Raw genomic sequence first — 20230 nt, 5'->3', positions numbered from 1 at the left:
CCAATGACGTTTCTCCCCCTTCTTCTGGTCTCTGCTAGGTTGAACCCAGCCTCATCTATAAAGATGAACTCATGTGGGATTGAGCATCCATTTCCAGTACTCCCTGAAAACAAAGAACAAAAGCAGTCAATATGGTGTTATCCAGTACACTGGGAAACAATGTTGCGTGTAGTGTACTGCAGTCACTATGGTGTTATCCAGTACACTGGGAAACAATGTTGCGTGTAGTGTACTGCAGTCAATATGGTGTTATCCAGTACACTGGGAAACAATGTTGCGTGTAGTGTACTGCAGTCAATATGGTGTTATCCAGTACACTGGGAAACAATGTTGCGTGTAGTGTACTGCAGTCAATATTGTACTTACATCCACATTTCTTTGAAGGTTTCTCTCAAACGGCACCTTATAAAGTTGTTTCATTCTGATTTGGTTTCGCGTGAGAATGCGAGCCAATGTGGACAGACTGACTCGTTGAATGTTGTTGAATATGGTGTTGTCTTGGATGATGTGGCTTTGAATTTCTCGTAATCTGATTTCATTATTTTCCCAAACCAGGTTTACAATGAACATTTGCTTCCTGTACCCCTTCCTCCACCATGGTGAACATTTGACCCTTCCTCCACCATGGTTGACCTTCCTCCACCGTGGTTGACCCCTCCACCGTGGTTGACCCTTCCACCACCCTTCCTCCACCGTGGTTGACCCTTCCTCCACCATGGGTTGACCCTTCCTCCACCATGGTTGACCCTTCCTCCACCATGGTTGACCCTTCCTCCACCCCTTCCTCCACCGTGGTTGACCCTTCCTCCACCATGGTTGACCCTTCCTCCACCGTGGTTGCGTCTCTCAGTCCTTTAGAAACACTAAATAACTAAAATATAAGGCTTGTACAATGCAGCCTAAATATATTTCCCCCACAATAGAGTAAATTCTACAGGAAATTTGTGCAGTTAGTGTATGACATCAGCCATTCATGAAGTAAACAGGTGTCACCCAACTGATACACTATGACATGGGGTGTACTACATAGTGTGAAAGAAATGTTGGTTACATACCTGTACTCCAGTCTAAATGTCCGGATGACACAGGCGACAGTAAAACGGCTCAAGTTGGGCTGCACTCTCTGACATGATCAACTAAGGTTGCTCTGATTTCATTTGAAAGATGTTGTCTTCTTTGGCCATGAACTCCTCTACCAGCTCTACCCCTACCTCTCACTCTTCCTCCCCCTCTCATTCTCACCCTCCCTCTTCCTCTTCCTCTCTCTGCAACGGCTTCCATTGTTGTTGTAAAACAAAAGGTGCTCACCTGTGGTCTTTTCATAGTGCTTACTTCCTGATTGAAGTGGTAACAATTAACCATCGAGGTGTTTGGCCAGGTGGCACATGTATTGGCCAATTAGCTCATGTAGTGTCATTTTGAATGGCAGTGTTTTGAAATGGCAAACATGTGACTTTATGTCAGATTGTTGTGTCTTATGCAGAGAACCGTGTGCAGTATATTTAGAAAGTGCCATTTTGAATTGCAAAATGTGTGTAAAGCAGAAAATGTGTTTAGACTTTTGGAGACTTGAGAAGAGGTTTTGCTATCTGTGTGTCAGTTTAAATAATTGTGCTGTGCATGTCATTTTAGTGTGTTAGCAATTGGAAAAAACTGTAATAGCCGTGCCTGTATAATGTATTGGCTTTGACATTAGCTTGGATGAGTTTGGCATTGGCTTTGATACCACTTTACTAACTCAACCTGCAACCCCCCCCCCCTTTCCTCTGCATGTGTTGTTTTGGCTTAATCCTTATAATCCTCATCTCCGACCAAAACAGTTCCAGAGTATTTCTCTGTTATAGTGACAGGACACGACAACACACCTCTACCCTGTTATAGTGACAGGACACGACAACACACCTCTACCCTGTTATAGTGACAGGACACGACAACACACCTCTACCCTGTTATAGTGACAGGACACGACAACACACCTCTACCCTGTTATAGTGACAGGACACGACAACACACCTCTACCCTGTTATAGTGACAGGACACGACAACACACCTCTACCCTGTTATAGTGACAGGACACGACAACACACCTCTACCCTGTTATAGTGACAGGACACGACAACACACCTCTACCCTGTTATAGTGACAGGACACGACAACACACCTCTACCCTGTTATAGTGACAGGACACGACAACACACCTCTACCCTGTTATAGTGACAGGACACGACAACACACCTCTACCCTGTTATAGTGACAGGACACGACAACACACCTCTACCCTGTTATAGTGACAGGACACGACAACACACCTCTACCCTGTTATAGTGACAGGACACGACAACACACCTCTACCCTGTTATAGTGACAGGACACGACAACACACCTCTACCCTGTTATAGTGACAGGACACGACAACACACCTCTACCCTGTTATAGTGACAGGACACACGACAACACACCTCTACCCTGTTATAGTGACAGGACACGACAACACACCTCTACCCTGTTATAGTGACAGGACACGACAACACACCTCTACCCTGTTATAGTGACAGGACACGACAACACACCTCTACCCTGTTATAGTGACAGGACACGACAACACACCTCTACCCTGTTATAGTGACAGGACACGACAACACACCTCTACCCTGTTATAGTGACAGGACACGACAACACACCTCTACCCTGTTATAGTGACAGGACACGACAACACACCTCTACCCTGTTATAGTGACAGGACACGACAACACACCTCTACCCTGTTATAGTGACAGGACACGACAACACACCTCTACCCTGTTATAGTGACAGGACACGACAACACACCTCTACCCTGTTATAGTGACAGGACACGACAACACACCTCTACCCTGTTATAGTGACAGGACACGACAACACACCTCTACCCTGTTATAGTGACAGGACACGACAACACACCTCTACCCTGTTATAGTGACAGGACACACCTCTACCCTGACAACACACCTCTACCCTGTTATAGTGACAGGACACGACAACACACCTCTACCCTGTTATAGTGACAGGACACGACAACACACCTCTACCCTGTTATAGTGACAGGACACGACAACACACCTCTACCCTGTTATAGTGACAGGACACGACAACACACCTCTACCCTGTTATAGTGACAGGACACGACAACACACCTCTACCCTGTTATAGTGACAGGACACGACAACACACCTCTACCCTGTTATAGTGACAGGACACGACAACACACCTCTACCCTGTTATAGTGACAGGACACGACAACACACCTCTACCCTGTTATAGTGACAGGACACGACAACACACCTCTACCCTGTTATAGTGACAGGACACGACAACACACCTCTACCCTGTTATAGTGACAGGACACGACAACACACCTCTACCCTGTTATAGTGACAGGACACGACAACACACCTCTACCCTGTTATAGTGACAGGACACGACAACACACCTCTACCCTGTTATAGTGACAGGACACGACAACACACCTCTACCCTGTTATAGTGACAGGACACGACAACACACCTCTACCCTGTTATAGTGACAGGACACGACAACACACCTCTACCCTGTTATAGTGACAGGACACGACAACACACCTCTACCCTGTTATAGTGACAGGACACGACAACACACCTCTACCCTGTTATAGTGACAGGACACGACAACACACCTCTACCCTGTTATAGTGACAGGACACGACAACACACCTCTACCCTGTTATAGTGACAGGACACGACAACACACCTCTACCCTGTTATAGTGACAGGACACGACAACACACCTCTACCCTGTTATAGTGACAGGACACGACAACACACCTCTACCCTGTTATAGTGACAGGACACGACAACACACCTCTACCCTGTTATAGTGACAGGACACGACAACACACCTCTACCCTGTTATAGTGACAGGACACGACAACACACCTCTACCCTGTTATAGTGACAGGACACGACAACACACCTCTACCCTGTTATAGTGACAGGACACGACAACACACCTCTACCCTGTTATAGTGACAGGACACGACAACACACCTCTACCCTGTTATAGTGACAGGACACGACAACACACCTCTACCCTGTTATAGTGACAGGACACGACAACACACCTCTACCCTGTTATAGTGACAGGACACGACAACACACCTCTACCCTGTTATAGTGACAGGACACGACAACACACCTCTACCCTGTTATAGTGACAGGACACGACAACACACCTCTACCCTGTTATAGTGACAGGACACGACAACACACCTCTACCCTGTTATAGTGACAGGACACGACAACACACCTCTACCCTGTTATAGTGACAGGACACGACAACACACCTCTACCCTGTTATAGTGACAGGACACGACAACACACCTCTACCCTGTTATAGTGACAGGACACGACAACACACCTCTACCCTGTTATAGTGACAGGACACGACAACACACCTCTACCCTGTTATAGTGACAGGACACACACCTCTACCCTGTTATAGTGACAGGACACGACAACACACCTCTACCCTGTTATAGTGACAGGACACGACAACACACACTCTACCCTGTTATAGTGACAGGACACGACAACACACCTCTACCCTGTTATAGTGACAGGACACGACAACACACCTCTACCCTGTTATAGTGACAGGACACGTTATAGTGACAACACACCTCTACCCTGTTATAGTGACAGGACACGACAACACACCTCTACCCTGTTATAGTGACAGGACACGACAACACACCTCTACCCTGTTATAGTGACAGGACACGACAACACACCTCTACCCTGTTATAGTGACAGGACACGACAACACACCTCTACCCTGTTATAGTGACAGGACACGACAACACACCTCTACCCTGTTATAGTGACAGGACACGACAACACACCTCTACCCTGTTATAGTGACAGGACACGACAACACACCTCTACCCTGTTATAGTGACAGGACACGACAACACACCTCTACCCTGTTATAGTGACAGGACACGACAACACACCTCTACCCTGTTATAGTGACAGGACACGACAACACACCTCTACCCTGTTATAGTGACAGGACACGACAACACACCTCTACCCTGTTATAGTGACAGGACACGACAACACACCTCTACCCTGTTATAGTGACAGGACACGACAACACACCTCTACCCTGTTATAGTGACAGGACACGACAACACACCTCTACCCTGTTATAGTGACAGGACACGACAACACACCTCTACCCTGTTATAGTGACAGGACACGACAACACACCTCTACCCTGTTATAGTGACAGGACACGACAACACACCTCTACCCTGTTATAGTGACAGGACACGACAACACACCTCTACCCTGTTATAGTGACAGGACACGACAACACACCTCTACCCTGTTATAGTGACAGGACACGACAGGACACACACACTCTACCCTGTTATAGTGACAGGACACGACAACACACCTCTACCCTGTTATAGTGACAGAACACGACAACACACCTCTACCCTGTTATAGTGACAGGACACGACAACACACCTCTACCCTGTTATAGTGACAGGACACGACAACACACCTCTACCCTGTTATAGTGACAGGACACGACAACACACCTCTACCCTGTTATAGTGACAGAACACGACAACACACCTCTACCCTGTTATAGTGACAGAACACGACAACACACCTCTACCCTGTTATAGTGACAGGACACGACAACACACCTCTACCCTGTTATAGTGACAGGACACGACAACACACCTCTACCCTGTTATATTCTCAGGAAACATTTCTACTCTGTTCTATTCTCAGGAATAGTCTATATTCTGTTCTACTGAAAAATGACCATTCAGTTATATTTTAAGGACAACATCTCTACTCTGTTCTATTCTCAGGAATAATCTATATTATATTGCCTTTAGCTCTCTGTTATAAAACACATGGTTATTCTCAATGGGATAAAGGACAAATAAAACCAAACAAAAAATAACTAAATGGGCCGCATTGAATTAAACTTCTCTATTCTGAACGTCTGATTAGTTCCTATACACAGCACTGTGTTCATAATACAAACATAATATATTAGTAATAATACTACATTCTAAAACATTTCAATATGAAAGAGATGTGACGTAGAACAAAGTTGATTGGCCCTTGTTGAACTCATGTAGTCACATAGCTATGTTTCCATTTATAAATCCCTTTCACACGAAGTCCAACTTCACCTAACATCATTACTAAACGTTAGACAAACCAGTTACCACACCCCGGTGTCAGGGACGGCTTACTCTGGAACTCCTTTCGTCACTACTGAGTTTTAAATAATTAAATGAATCAAATTGGGCATTCCTCTGGAGTGGGAGTGGCTTGCAGATTTGCCCCGCCCGCGTTGTCTTTGATTGACATAGCTCAAAAGCAGCAGCAGCCAGCGAACCGTGAGTTCTCGCTCTGACGGTTGAACCTACAGACGTGGATTCGGTGCTGCTGCTGATCATGTTCACGTCCCGTTATAGTCACACACCAGCATCTCTGCTCTAGCAGCCTTTTTTAACCTCGGTCACCTCTAAGCCTACTGACAAACTGGGATATATTATATTTTTTATTTTCTCTGTCGCCATCTCTCCGTCGCTTATCGGCGAGAAAGAGGTAGGCAGGCTCGTTTCCCCGAGGAAGAGGGCAGCCTATAGCGGTGGCCAAGGGCATTTACTCCGTGGTCTCGTTGTCTGGATGATTTCTGATTCTGGTGATTTTCAAAATATTTTATTTGAATCATGGCGACTGATTCCCCTGCCCGGAGTCTGGATGAGATCGATCTGTCTGCTCTACGGGTAAGATAAAGCCGGGTCTACATCATGTATCTGTTTCAGTATCAGAGATGGCTACTACTCTCTCTCTCTCTGTGTGTGTGTGTGTGTGTGTGTGAGAGAGACAACGCTTCTAAAATGGGTCAAATGCCCCATCCCAACATACAACCACCAACATGGCAGACTGGCCTACCGATGTTTGTGCATGAGCAAAACATATCCGAACATCGAATTGTGCAGGCAGGTGGTTATACAGTGTAACACAATAGAGGAACATACTCAGTGGAAAAACGTCAACCAAGTGTTTCTCTTTCGGCTGATTTACTAACGACTAACCTAGATGAACAAAGGTTAGGTATGAAATAGCATGACAGCATAGCCATGTAATCTGATGTCATGGTTTGAGGGGGGTCTCGACTTTTAGGTCTGAATATGTCGCTTTTATTGAGCCAGTCCGTGGTGGAATGTAGCCTACATATTTACACACACACACACACACACACACACACAAAGAGAATGTTAATGTGGGTCTACGAAAACAGCCTGATAGCCTTCATGTGCATTTACTGTATGAATACATTAAGGCATTCATGCATACAGTGTATTTCTGTGTGCATGTGTGTGTGAACAACAAATGTCACTCACTGTTAACACGGGTAGAGAGAGTCCTCTACAGAGGATACTATTAAATAATCACTGTGTATCTATTTACATGTCATATATTGTCTATATTACATTACCTTGATATATTGAATATGCCAATATGGTTATATGTTGGTATAACCATCAGTGTAGATGCTAAACTCTGCTAAGCCAGTAATGCTAGTGGCTAGGATACCTGTAGACTGTGTTGTCTGTGCACTCTTAGAAAAAATGGTTCCAAATGGGTTCTGCGGCTATCCCCATAGGAGAACCCTTTTTGTTTCCAGGTAGAACTATTTTGTTTTCCATATAGAACCCTGTGTGGAAAGGGTTCTACATGGAACCCAAAAGGGTTGTACCTGGAACCCAACGTGGTTCTTCAAAGGGTTCTCCTATGGGGACAGCCAAAAAAACCTTTATGGTTCTAGATGGGAATTGTTTTCCAAGTGTAGACTGGGGCAGTAGGCTACTGTGGCTGTTGCTGCACTCTCTGGTTATTTTGTTAACCCTGAGCAAAGACACACACACACACACACACACACACTATGATGGATACACCTACTCTGCAAGATGATGTGTGTGCGTTTGCATTTGTTTGTGTGTGTGGTCAGGTACTGGGTATAAGCTAAGCTAATGCCATATGACCCACAGACTAGTATAAAGGATGATAGACAGTTTATTGACGCCATTCTAGAATCTCCATGACATAACAGAACTCACAATATGACATAGTAGACATAGTACTGTAGTGGCATGTTGAGGTTGCCAGGTTGGACAGAGCAAGTCTAGAACTGAGCTGTACAGTAGCATGTTGAGGTTGCCAGGTTGGATTGAGCAAGTTTAGAACTGAGCTGTACTGTAGCATGATTAGGTTGCCAGGTTGGGCAGAGCAAGTTTAGAACTGAGCTGTACTGTAGCATGATTAGGTTGCCAGGTTGGGCAGAGCAAGTCTAGAACGGAGCTGTACTGTAGCATGATTAGGTTTCCAGGTTGGGCCGAGCAAGTCTAGCTGAGCTGTACTGTAGCATGATTAGGTTGCCAGGTTGGGAAGAGCAAGTCTAGCTGAGCTGTACAGTGGCCTATTGAGGTTGCCAGGTTGTGCAGAGCCAGTCTAGCTGAGATGTACAGTGGCCTGTTCAGGTTGTGCAGAGCCAGTCTAGCTGAGCTGTACAGGGGCCTGTTCAGGTTGTGCAGAGCCAGTCTAGCTGAGATGTACAGTGGCCTGTTCAGGTTGTGCAGAGCCAGTCTAGCTGAGCTGTACAGGGGCCTGTTCAGGTTGTGCAGAGCCAGTCTAGCTGAGATGTACAGTGGCCTGTTCAGGTTGTGCAGAGCCAGTCTAGCTGAGCTGTACAGGGGCCTGTTCAGGTTGTGCAGAGCCAGTCTAGCTGAGCTGTACAGGGGCCTGTTCAGGTTGTGCAGAGCCAGTCTAGCTGAGCTGTACAGGGGCCTGTTCAGGTTGTGCAGAGCCAGTCTAGCTGAGATGTACAGGGGCCTGTGTGGATTACAGTTCTCCACCAGTCAGTCGCAGACATTAATCCACTGGTTAGTGGGTCACTGGCTAGACTGGCCTAGGAACCGCTGGACAGACGAGTGTGTGTGTGTGTTGGGAAATCCTGACTGAGAAGTGGTCAGAGAATTGGTGATACAGCACACACACACACACAGTCAGTCAGCTGATGACATCAACAGATCAGCAGGAAGGACAGCACTGACCACACACACACACAATTATAGAGTGAGGAGCTGATGAATGAGAGAGACAAAGGCAAAGTGAAAAAGGGGGAACGAGGAAGGGAGAGAGAAAAATACATGGAGAGCGAGAGAAAGAGAGAGATTGAGTGCCAGTAATGTCACCCTATCCTCCACTACTTTTGGCCAGAACACTAGCCGTTATAGATGACACTCTCAACCTAAACCCACCTACGCCCCAGAACTGACCTGCAAACATCTTATTCATGAATTATCTGGGTGTGTCACACTTAAATGTCTCCCCCTGAATGTGTCTGGGTGATCTAATTAACAGCTGAGCCACAAGACCCCCTTATTCACACTATTTCCCTAGCCTCACACACACACACACACACACACACACACACACACACACACACACACACACACACACACACACACACACACACACACACACACACACACACACACACACACACACACACACACACACACACACTTTAGAGACATAGAGTTTGAAGAATGTATACAAGGCCTCGTGAGGAGCTAAACAGAGAGTAAGATTCATCAACAGAGAGAACATGTTTGTGTATGAGTACAGTACAGTAGAGTCCTTCTCTCATGATAGATAGATAGGACCAGTTACAATATGACTCCCATCATCCACTAACCTGCTATAATCTAATCATCTCACACACAACCTGTGAGCCCATTCTGTTGTATTAAATAGTCATGATAACGGACACTTTTCTATCAGCTAGCCTGAGGACATGAATGAACCGGAGCAGCAAAAACACTCTATTTTACTCTGTTCACACACACACACACACACACACACACACACACACACACACACACACACACACACACACACACACACACTTAGACACACTTGATCACTAACCCTTGTGTGGACTTGTTTAGAAGAGTGAGGGTTTCTGTGTTTCTCATGATACCACAGGAGGTAAAGAAGGAGAGATGAGGAGATAGCTACAGAGAGAACATAAAAGTGAGTAGAAGTGCCACAGTGGTGCTTAGATACTGCTGGAATGAGAGATGGAGGGAGAGACAGATGGAATGAGAGATGGAGGGAGAGAGAGATGGAATGAGAGATGGAGGGAGAGACAGATGGAGGGAGAGAGATGGAGGGAGAGAGATGGAATGAGAGATGGAGGGAGAGAGATGGAATGAGAGATGGAGTGAGAGAGAGGTGGAATGAGAGATGGAGGGAGAGACAGAAGGGAGGAGAGATGGAGGGAGAGAGATGGAGGGAGAGAGATGGAATGAGAGATGGTGGGAGAGAGATGGAATGAGAGATGGAGGGAGAGAGATGGAGGGAGAGACAGATGGAATGAGAGATGGAGGGAGAGAGATGGAGGGAGAGACAGAAGGGAGGAGAGAGATGGAGGAGAGACAGATGGAATGAGAGATGGAGGGAGAGAGATGGAGGGAGAGACAGATGGAATGAGAGATGGAGGGAGAGACAGATGGAGGGAGAGAGATGGAGGGAGAGACAGATGGAGGGAGAGACAGATGGAATGAGAGATGGAGGGAGAGACAGATGGAATGAGAGATGGAGGGAGAGACAGATGGAATGAGAGATGGAGGGAGAGACAGATGGAATGAGAGATGGAGGGAGAGACAGATGGAATGAGAGATGGAGGGAGAGACAGATGGAATGAGAGATGGAGGGAGAGAGATGGAGGGAGAGAGATGGAATGAGAGATGGAGGGAGAGAGATGGAATGAGAGATGGAGGGAGAGACAGATGGAATGAGAGATGGAGTGAGAGAGAGGTGGAATGAGAGATGGAGGGAGAGACAGATGGAGGGAGAGAGATGGAATGAGAGATGGAGGGAGAGAGAGGTGGAATGAGAGATGGAGGGAGAGACAGAAGGGAGGAGAGAGATGGAGGGAGAGACAGATGGAATGAGAGATGGAGGGAGAGAGATGGAGGGAGAGACAGATGGAATGAGAGATGGAGGGAGAGACAGATGGAATGAGAGATGGAGGGAGAGACAGATGGAATGAGAGATGGAGGGAGAGACAGATGGAATGAGAGATGGAGGGAGAGACAGATGGAATGAGAGATGGAGGGAGAGACAGATGGAATGAGAGATGGAGGGACAGACAGATGGAGGGAGAGACAGATGGAATGAGAGATGGAGGGAGAGACAGATGGAGTGAGAGACAGATGGAGGGAGAGACAGATGGAATGAGAGATGGAGGGAGAGACAGATGAGATGGAGGGAGAGACAGATGGAATGAGGGAGAGACAGATGGAATGAGAGATGGAGGGAGAGAGATGGAATGAGAGACAGATGGAATTAGAGATGGAGGGAGAGACAGATGGAATGAGAGACAGATGGAGGGAGAGACAGATGGAATGAGAGATGGAGGGAGAGACAGATGGAATGACAGATGGAGGGAGAGATAGATGGAGTGAGAGACAGATGGAGGGAGAGAGATGGAGGGAGAGACAGATGGAATGACAGATGGAGGGAGAGACAGATGGAATGACAGATGGAGGGAGGGACAGATGGAGGGAGAGACAGATGGAATGAGAGATAGATGGAGGGAGAGACAGATGGAGGGAGACAGATGGAGGGAGAGAGATGGAGGGAGAGACAGATGGAGGGAGAGACAGATGGAATGAGAGATGGATGGAGAGAGAGATGGATGGAGAGAGAGACAGATGGAATGAGAGATGGAGGGAGAGAGATGGAATGAGAGATGGAGGGAGAGACAGATGGAGGGAGAGACAGATGGAATGAGAGATGGAGGGAGAGACAGATGGAGGGAGAGACAGATGGAAAGAGAGATGGAGGGAGAGACAGATGGAATGACAGATGGAGGGAGAGACAGATGGAATGACAGATGGAGGGAGAGACAGATGGAATGAGAGATGGAGGGAGAGACAGATGGAGGGAGAGAGATGGAGGGAGAGACAGATGGAGGGAGAGAGATGGAGGGAGAGACAGATGGAATGAGAGATGGATGGAGAGAGAGATGGATGGAGAGACAGATGGAAAGAGAGATGGAGGGAGAGACAGATGGAATGAGAGACAGATGGAGGGAGAGACAGATGGAATGAGAGATGGAGGGAGAGATGGAGGGAGAGACAGATGGAATGAGAGATGGAGGGAGAGACAGATGGAATGAGAGATAGATGGAGTGAGAGACAGATGGAATGACAGGGAGGGAGAGACAGATGGAATGACAGGGAGGGAGAGACAGATGGAATGACAGATGGAGGGAGAGACAGATGGAATGACAGATGGAGGGAGAGACAGATGGAATGAGAGATGGAGGGAGAGACAGATGGAGGGAGAGAGATGGAGGGAGAGACAGATGGAGGGAGAGAGATGGAGGGAGAGACAGATGGAATGAGAGATGGATGGAGAGAGAGATGGATGGAGAGACAGATGGAAAGAGAGATGGAGGGAGAGACAGATGGAATGAGAGATGGAGGGAGAGACAGATGGAGGGAGAGACAGATGGAATGAGAGATGGAGGGAGAGATGGAGGGAGAGACAGATGGAATGAGAGATGGAGGGAGAGACAGGTGGAATGAGAGATAGATGGAGTGAGAGACAGATGGAGGGAGAGAGATGGAGGGAGAGAGATGGAAGAGAGACAGATGGAATGACAGATGGAGTGAGAGGCAGATGGAATGACAGATGGAGGGAGAGACAGATGGAATGACAGGGAGGGAGAGACAGATGGAATGACAGATGGAGGGAGAGACAGATGGAATGAGAGATAGATGGAGTGAGAGACAGATGGAGGGAGAGAGATGGAGGGAGAGAGATGGAAGAGAGACAGATGGAATGAGAGATGGATGGAGAGAGAGATGGATGGAGAGATGGATGGAGAGACAGATGGAGAGAGAGATGGATGGAGAGATGGATGGAGAGACAGATGGAATGAGAGATAGATGGAATGAGAGACAGATGGAGGGAGACAGATGGAATGAGAGATGGAGGGAGAGACAGATGGAATGAGAGATGGAGGGAGAGAGATGGAATGAGAGATGGAGGGAGAGACAGATGGAATGAGAGATGGAGGGAGAGACAGATGGAATGACAGATGAAGGGAGAGAGATGGAAATAGAGATGGAGTGAGAGACAGATGGAATGACAGATGGAGTGAGAGGCAGATGGAATGACAGATGGAGGGAGAGACAGATGGAATGACAGGGAGGGAGAGACAGATGGAATGACAGGGAGGGAGAGACAGATGGAATGACAGATGGAGGGAGAGACAGATGGAGGGAGAGACAGATGGAAAGAGAGATGGAGGGAGAGACAGATGGAAAGAGAGATGGAGGGAGAGACAGATGGAAAGAGAGAGGGAGGGAGAGACAGATGGAATGACAGATGGAGGGAGAGACAGATGGAATGACAGATGGAGGGAGAGACAGATGGAGGGAGAGACAGATGGAGGGAGAGACAGATGGAATGACAGATGGAGGGAGAGACAGATGGAAAGAGAGATGGAATGACAGATGGAATGACAGATGGAGTGAGAGGCAGATGGAATGACAGATGGAGGGAGAGACAGATGGAATGACAGGGAGGGAGAGACAGATGGAATGACAGGGAGGGAGAGACAGATGGAATGACAGATGGAGGGAGAGACAGATGGAGGGAGAGACAGATGGAAAGAGAGATGGAGGGAGAGACAGATGGAAAGAGAGATGGAGGGAGAGACAGATGGAATGACAGATGGAGGGAGAGACAGATGGAATGACAGATGGAGGGAGAGACAGATGGAGGGAGAGACAGATGGAGGGAGAGACAGATGGAATGACAGATGGAGGGAGAGACAGATGGAAAGAGAGATGGAATGACAGATGGAGGGAGAGACAGATGATGGAATGAGAGATGGAGGGAGAGAAATGGAAAGAGAGTAAAACTGCCGTAGCCAAAAGGCTCAAGTCTGTTGGAATGAGAGTGATGGAGAGAATGAGAGAGTGAGAATAAAAGAGAGTGTGAGAGTGCCATAGCATTTCTCAGAGACGGGCTGGAATGAGAGAGAACGAGACTGTGAGAGCTACATATATCTACTCTGGCTGGCTGGAGATGAATGGAGAGAGAGAGAAAGAGAGAGTTGGAATGAGCGAAAGAGAGTGAAAGAAAGAGAGAGTGAGGGCTACAGAGGGGGGAGTTGAATTCCAGCTATTGTTGGAATGACATAGCAACACAGCAAAGAGGGAGGTGTGTGTGTCTGTGTGTGTGTGTGTGTGTGTGTGAGGTCACTGGGTTCTCTGCTGTGGTCCAGCGGCTCCTCTTGTAGTAACTCTACTGTCTAGTAAGCTAATCATTATGCAGCAACTTTAGCTAGTAGCAGTAGCAGTAGCAGTCTATTAGCATCAGCTAGCTTCAAGCTAACAGTCTGTAGCCTATCTCTGGGGGCTAGCATCAAGCTAACGGTCGATATGTTTTGGGCTGGCATCAAACTAACTGTCCATCTGTGCTAGTATCAAGATAACAGTCTATATGTCTGGGGTGGGGATTAGCATCAAGCTAATGGCCTGTAGCCTATGTTGTTGGGGCTAGCATCAAGCTAACAGTATAGCCTATGTCTGGGGGCTAGCATAAAGCTAACACCTCTATAACTGCCAGCTTCAAACTAAATGTCTGTACACTCTGTGACTCAGAATATGTCTCTCTTTAGGACCCTGCAGGCATCTTTGAGCTGGTGGAGTTGGTGGGCAATGGAACCTACGGACAGGTGTACAAGGTAAGACGCACTCTCTCCCCCAGGTTTCCCCTCTCCCCCTCTCCCCCCCTGGTCTCCCTCTCTCCCCCTGGTCTCCCTCTCTCCCCCTGGTCTCCCTCTCTCCCCCTGGTCTCCCTCTCTCCCCCTGGTCTCCCTCTCCCCCTGGTCTCCCTCTCTCCCCCCCTGGTCTCCCTCTCTCCCCCCGGTCTCCCTCTCTCCCCCTGGTCTCCCTCTCTCCCCCGGTCTCCCTCTCCCCCCCCCTGGTCTCCCTCTCTCTCCCTCCCCCCTGGTCTCCCTCTCTCCCCCTGGTCTCCCTCTCTCCCCCTGGTCTCCCTCTCTCCCCCTGGTCTCCCTCTCTCCCCCTGGTCTCCCTCTCTCCCCCTGGTCTCCCTCTCTCCCCCTGGTCTCCCTCTCTCCCCCCTGGTCTCCCTCTCTCCCCCCCCCCGGTCTCCCTCTCTCCCCCTGGTCTCCCTCTCTCCCCCTGGTCTCCCTCTCTGGTCCCCCCCCCCCTGGTCTCCCTCTCTCCCCCCTCTCCCCCTGGTCTCCCTCTCTCCCCCCGGTCTCCCTCTCTCCCCCTGGTCTCCCTCTCTCCCCCTGGTCTCCCTCTCTCCCCCCCTGGTCTCCCTCTCTCCCCCTGGTCTCCCTCTCTCCCCCCTGGTCTCCCTCTCTCCCCCTCCCTGGTCCCCCTGGTCTCCTCTCTCCCCCTGGTCTCCCTCTCTCCCCCTGGTCTCCCTCTGGTCTCCCTCCCCCCCCTGGTCTCCCTCTCTCCCCCCCCCTGGTCTCCCTCTCTCCCCCTGGTCTCCCTCTCTCCCCCCCTGGTCTCCCTCTCCCCCCCTGGTCTCCCCCCTCTCCCCCCCCTATCTCTTATCAGTAGGAAACAGTCAGTTGTATCTGACAAGATGCAGAGGGATGTATATTTCAGGACACAGGATATGACTGAGCGATTTCCCGTCTCTGCCTCTGTCAGGGGTTTATGTTTGATTGGCATAATGGTGGCTCGGGGTCTCAGTTGCTCCAGTGTGAGCCCAAGTGTCACTGTCTTTTTTTTACAAACCGCCTTTCCTCTCGTTTAAAAAAAAAATCCTCTCCTTTCCTTTCCTTATCCTTCCTTTCCTTTCCTTATCCTTCCTCTCCTGTCCTCTCCTCCGGTGCCGTTACGATATGTATTGCAATTCTCACGATTCTACATGTATTGCGATTCGATACTGTGATTTTATTGCGATTCGATGTTCCAGACATATTGCTCACCATGTCTGCTGCAGGGAGACGAGAGACAGAGCCATGAGAAAACAAAATAAAAGTGCTGAAAACAAATTGGCCCCCAATGTAAAAATCAGATGGATAACAAGCTATGAAGGTAATACACCGGATTTTTGGTACAGGTACAGGTACAGCCAACGAGCACAAAAATAATATTGCGCTATTATCCAAACCTTACGATACAATATTTAGTCCAAAAATAATATCCTGATTATGTAACGATATCGTTATTAGTGTTCATGTTTGTGTATAATGGACTAGTGTGTGTGTGAAGGTCATGTTGGAATGGGGAGTAGAGATGGCTCTGATTGGATAAACAAAAGAGGTCAGCTAGAGGTCAACGCTGTTAGCCACAAATAAAGTTTGACAGCCTCTTCCGTGTGTTTGTGTTTCTGTGAGACTGTTGCATCGTGTGCATGTGTGTTTGTGTGTCTGCGTGTGCTTGTGTGTGTGGGGTGTGTGAGAGTTATGTGAGTTCAGTTATTGCTAACGATGCTCTCTGACTGAAAGTCACGCCTCATTTGCTGGATGACATTCAGCCTGTCTACTGTAATACACTAAACACTACTAATACACTATAGCCATATAGGCCCACTGCAGTATACTGTAATATATACTAACCCTGTCTACTGTAATACACTATAGCCATATAGGCCCACTGCAGTATACTGTAGTATATACTAACCCTGTCTACTGTAATACAATATATACTAACCCTGTCTACTAATACACTATAGCCATATAGGCCCACTGCAGCAGTATACTGTAGTATATACTAACCCTGTCTACTGTAATATACTAAACACTACTAATACACTAACCCTATCTACTGCAGTATACTGTAGTATATACTAACCCTGTCTACTGTAATACACTAAACACTACTAATACACTATAGCCATATAGGCCCACTGCTGTACTGTAGTATACTGTACTGTATATACTAAACACTACTAATATACTATAGCCATATAGGCTGTATACTGTAGTATATACTAACCCTGTCTACTGTAATACACTAAACACTACTAATACACTAACCCATGTCTACTGCAGTATACTGTAATATATACTAACCCTGTCTACTGTAATACACTAAACACTACTAATACACTATAGCCATATAGGCCCACTGCAGTATACTGTAGTATATATTAACCATAACCCTGTCTACTGTAATACACTATACACTACTAATACACTATAGCCATAAGGCCTGTCACTGTAATACTGTAGCTATATACCCCTGTCTACTGTAATACACTATACACTACTAATACACTATAGCCTGTAGGCACACTGCAGTATACTGTAGTATATACTAACCCTGTCTACTGTAATACACTAAACACTACTAATACACTATAGCCATATAGGCTACTGCTGTATACTGTAGTATATACTAACCCTAACTACTGTAATACACTATACACTACTAATACACTATAGCCATATAGGCCCACTGCAGTATACTGTAATATATACTAACCCTGTCTACTGTAATACACTATACACTACTAATACACTATAGCCATATAGGCCCACTGCAGTATACTGTAGTATATACTAACCCTGTCTACTGTAATACACTAAACACTACTAATACACTATAGCCATATAGGCACACTGCAGTATACTGTAGTATATACTAACCCTGTCTACTGTAATACACTAAACACTACTAATACACTATAGCCATATAGGCCCACTGCTGTATACTGTAGTATATACTAACCCTGTCTACTGTAATACACTATACACTACTAATACACTATAGCCATATAGGCCCACTGCAGTATACTGTAGTATATACTAACCCTGTCTACTGTAATACACTAAACACTACTAATACACTATAGCCATATAGGCCCACTGCAGTATACTGTAGTATATACTAACCCTGTCTACTGCAGTATACTGTAATATATACTAACCCTGTCTACTGTAATACACTATACACTACTAATACACTATAGCCATATAGGCCCACTGCAGTATACTGTAATATATACTAACCCTGTCTACTGTAATACACTAAACACTACTAATACACTATAGCCATATAGGCCCACTGCAGTATACTGTAATATATACTAACCCTGTCTACTGCAGTATACTGTAGTATATACTAACCCTAACCATGTCTACTGTAATACACTATAGCCATATAGGCACACTGCAGTATACTGTAATATATACTAACCCTGTCTACTGTAATACACTAAACACTACTAATACACTATAGCCATATAGGCCCACTGCAGTATACTGTAATATATACTAACCCTGTCTACTGTAATACACTATAGCCATATAGGCCCACTGCAGTATACTGTAGTATATACTAACCCTGTCTACTGCAGTATACTGTAATATATACTAACCCTGTCTACTGTAATACACTATAGCCATATAGGCCCACTGCAGTATACTGTAGTATATACTAACCCTGTCTACTGCAGTATACTGTAATATATACTAACCTTGGTATGTTGAAATTTATGTTTCCTGTCTACTGTAATATACTATAGCCATATAGGCCCACTGCTGTACTGCAGTATACTGTAGTATATACTAACCCTGTCTACTGCAGTATACTGTAGTATATACTAACCCTGTCTACTGCAGTATACTGTAGTATATACTAACCCTGTCTACTGCAGTATACTGTAATATATACTAATCCTGTCTACTGTAATACACTATAGCCATATAGGCCCACTGCTGTACTGCAGTATACTGTAGTATATACTAACCCTGTCTACTGCAGTATACTGTAGTATATACTAACCCTGTCTACTGCAGTATACTGTAGTATATACTAACCCTGTCTACTGCAGTATACTGTAATATATACTAACCCTGTCTACTGTAATACACTATAGCCATATAGGCCCACTGCAGTATACTGTAGTATATATTAACCATAACCCTGTCTACTGCAGTATACTGTAGTATATACTAACCATAACCCTGTCTACTGTAATAGACTATAGCTATATAGGCCCACTGCAGTATACTGTAGTATATACTAACCATAACCCTGTCTACTGCAGTATACTGTAGTATATACTAACCCTGTCTACTGTAGTATACTGTAGTATATACTAACCATAACCCTGTCTACTGCAGTATACTGTAGTATATACTAACCATAACCCTGTCTTCTCTAATACACTCTAGCCATATAGGCCTACTGCAGTATACTATAATATATACTAACCCTGTCTACTGCAGTATACTGTAGTACATACTAACCCTGTCTACTGCAGTATACTGTAGTACATACTAACCCTGTCTACTGCAGTATACTGTAGTACATACTAACCCTGTCTACTGCAGTATACTGTAGTACATACTAACCCTGTCTACTGCAGTATACTGTAGTATATACTAACCCTGTCTACTGCAGTATACTGTAGTATATACTTACCATAACCCTGTCTACTGCAGTATACTGTAGTACATACTAACCATAACCCTGTCTACTGCAGTATACTGTAGTACATACTAACCCTGTCTACTGCAGTATACTGTAGTACATACTAACCCTGTCTACTGCAGTATACTGTAGTATATATGGCCCACTGCAGTATACTGTAGTAGTATATGTCTCTCTCTCTCTGTCTCTCTGTCTCTCTCTCTCTGTCTCTCTCTCTGTCTCTCTCTCTGTCTCTCCCTCTCTGTCTCTCTCTCGGTGTCTCTCTCTCTCTGTCTCTCTCGCTGTCTCTCTGTCTCTCTCTCTCTCTGTCTCTCTCTCTCTGTCTCTCTCTCTCTCTCTCTCTCTCTCTCTCTCTCTCTCTCTCTCTGTCTCTCTGTCTCTCTCTCTCTGTCTCTCTGTCTCTCTCTCTCTGTCTCTCTCTCTGTCTCTCTCTCTCTCTCTCTCTGTCTCTCTCTCTGTCTCTCTGTCTCTCTGTCTCTGTCTCAATTCAATTCAATTCAATTCAACGGGCTTTATTGGCATGGGAAACATGTGTTAACATTGCCAAAGCAAGTGAGGTAGATAATATATAAAGTGACTCTCTCTCTCTCTGTCTCTCTCTCTGTCCTCCACTCTGCATGCAGTTCTTATCAATATATCATGTATTTTTTGTGTGTGTGT

General features: G+C 46.3%; 1 protein-coding gene across 6 annotated transcripts in view; it reads left to right on the top strand.

The window, feature by feature from the left end:
- The first annotated feature begins 6447 nt into the window (after window positions 1–6447).
- Window positions 6448–20230, top strand: part of LOC112242494 (TRAF2 and NCK-interacting protein kinase-like) — a 52607-nt gene continuing 38824 nt past the window's right edge. For 4 of the 6 annotated variants that reach the window (XM_042296853.1, XM_042296854.1, XM_042296852.1 and 1 more), the window contains exons 1-2: window positions 6449–6838; window positions 14824–14889. In XM_042296853.1, the coding sequence (XP_042152787.1) occupies window positions 6782–6838; window positions 14824–14889 (123 nt within the window). In that variant the 5' untranslated portion in view covers window positions 6449–6781. Of the gene's footprint in view, window positions 6839–14823; window positions 14890–20230 lie in introns of all 6 variants that reach the window. The other 2 variants (XM_042296851.1, XM_042296850.1) reach the window with 1 other exon arrangement.

Source organism: Oncorhynchus tshawytscha, linkage group LG14 (assembly GCF_018296145.1).
Source record: "Oncorhynchus tshawytscha isolate Ot180627B linkage group LG14, Otsh_v2.0, whole genome shotgun sequence".
Lineage (NCBI taxonomy): Eukaryota > Metazoa > Chordata > Actinopteri > Salmoniformes > Salmonidae > Oncorhynchus > Oncorhynchus tshawytscha.
Note: the sequence above shows the minus strand (reverse complement) of the source record. Positions and strands in the feature narration are given on the sequence as shown.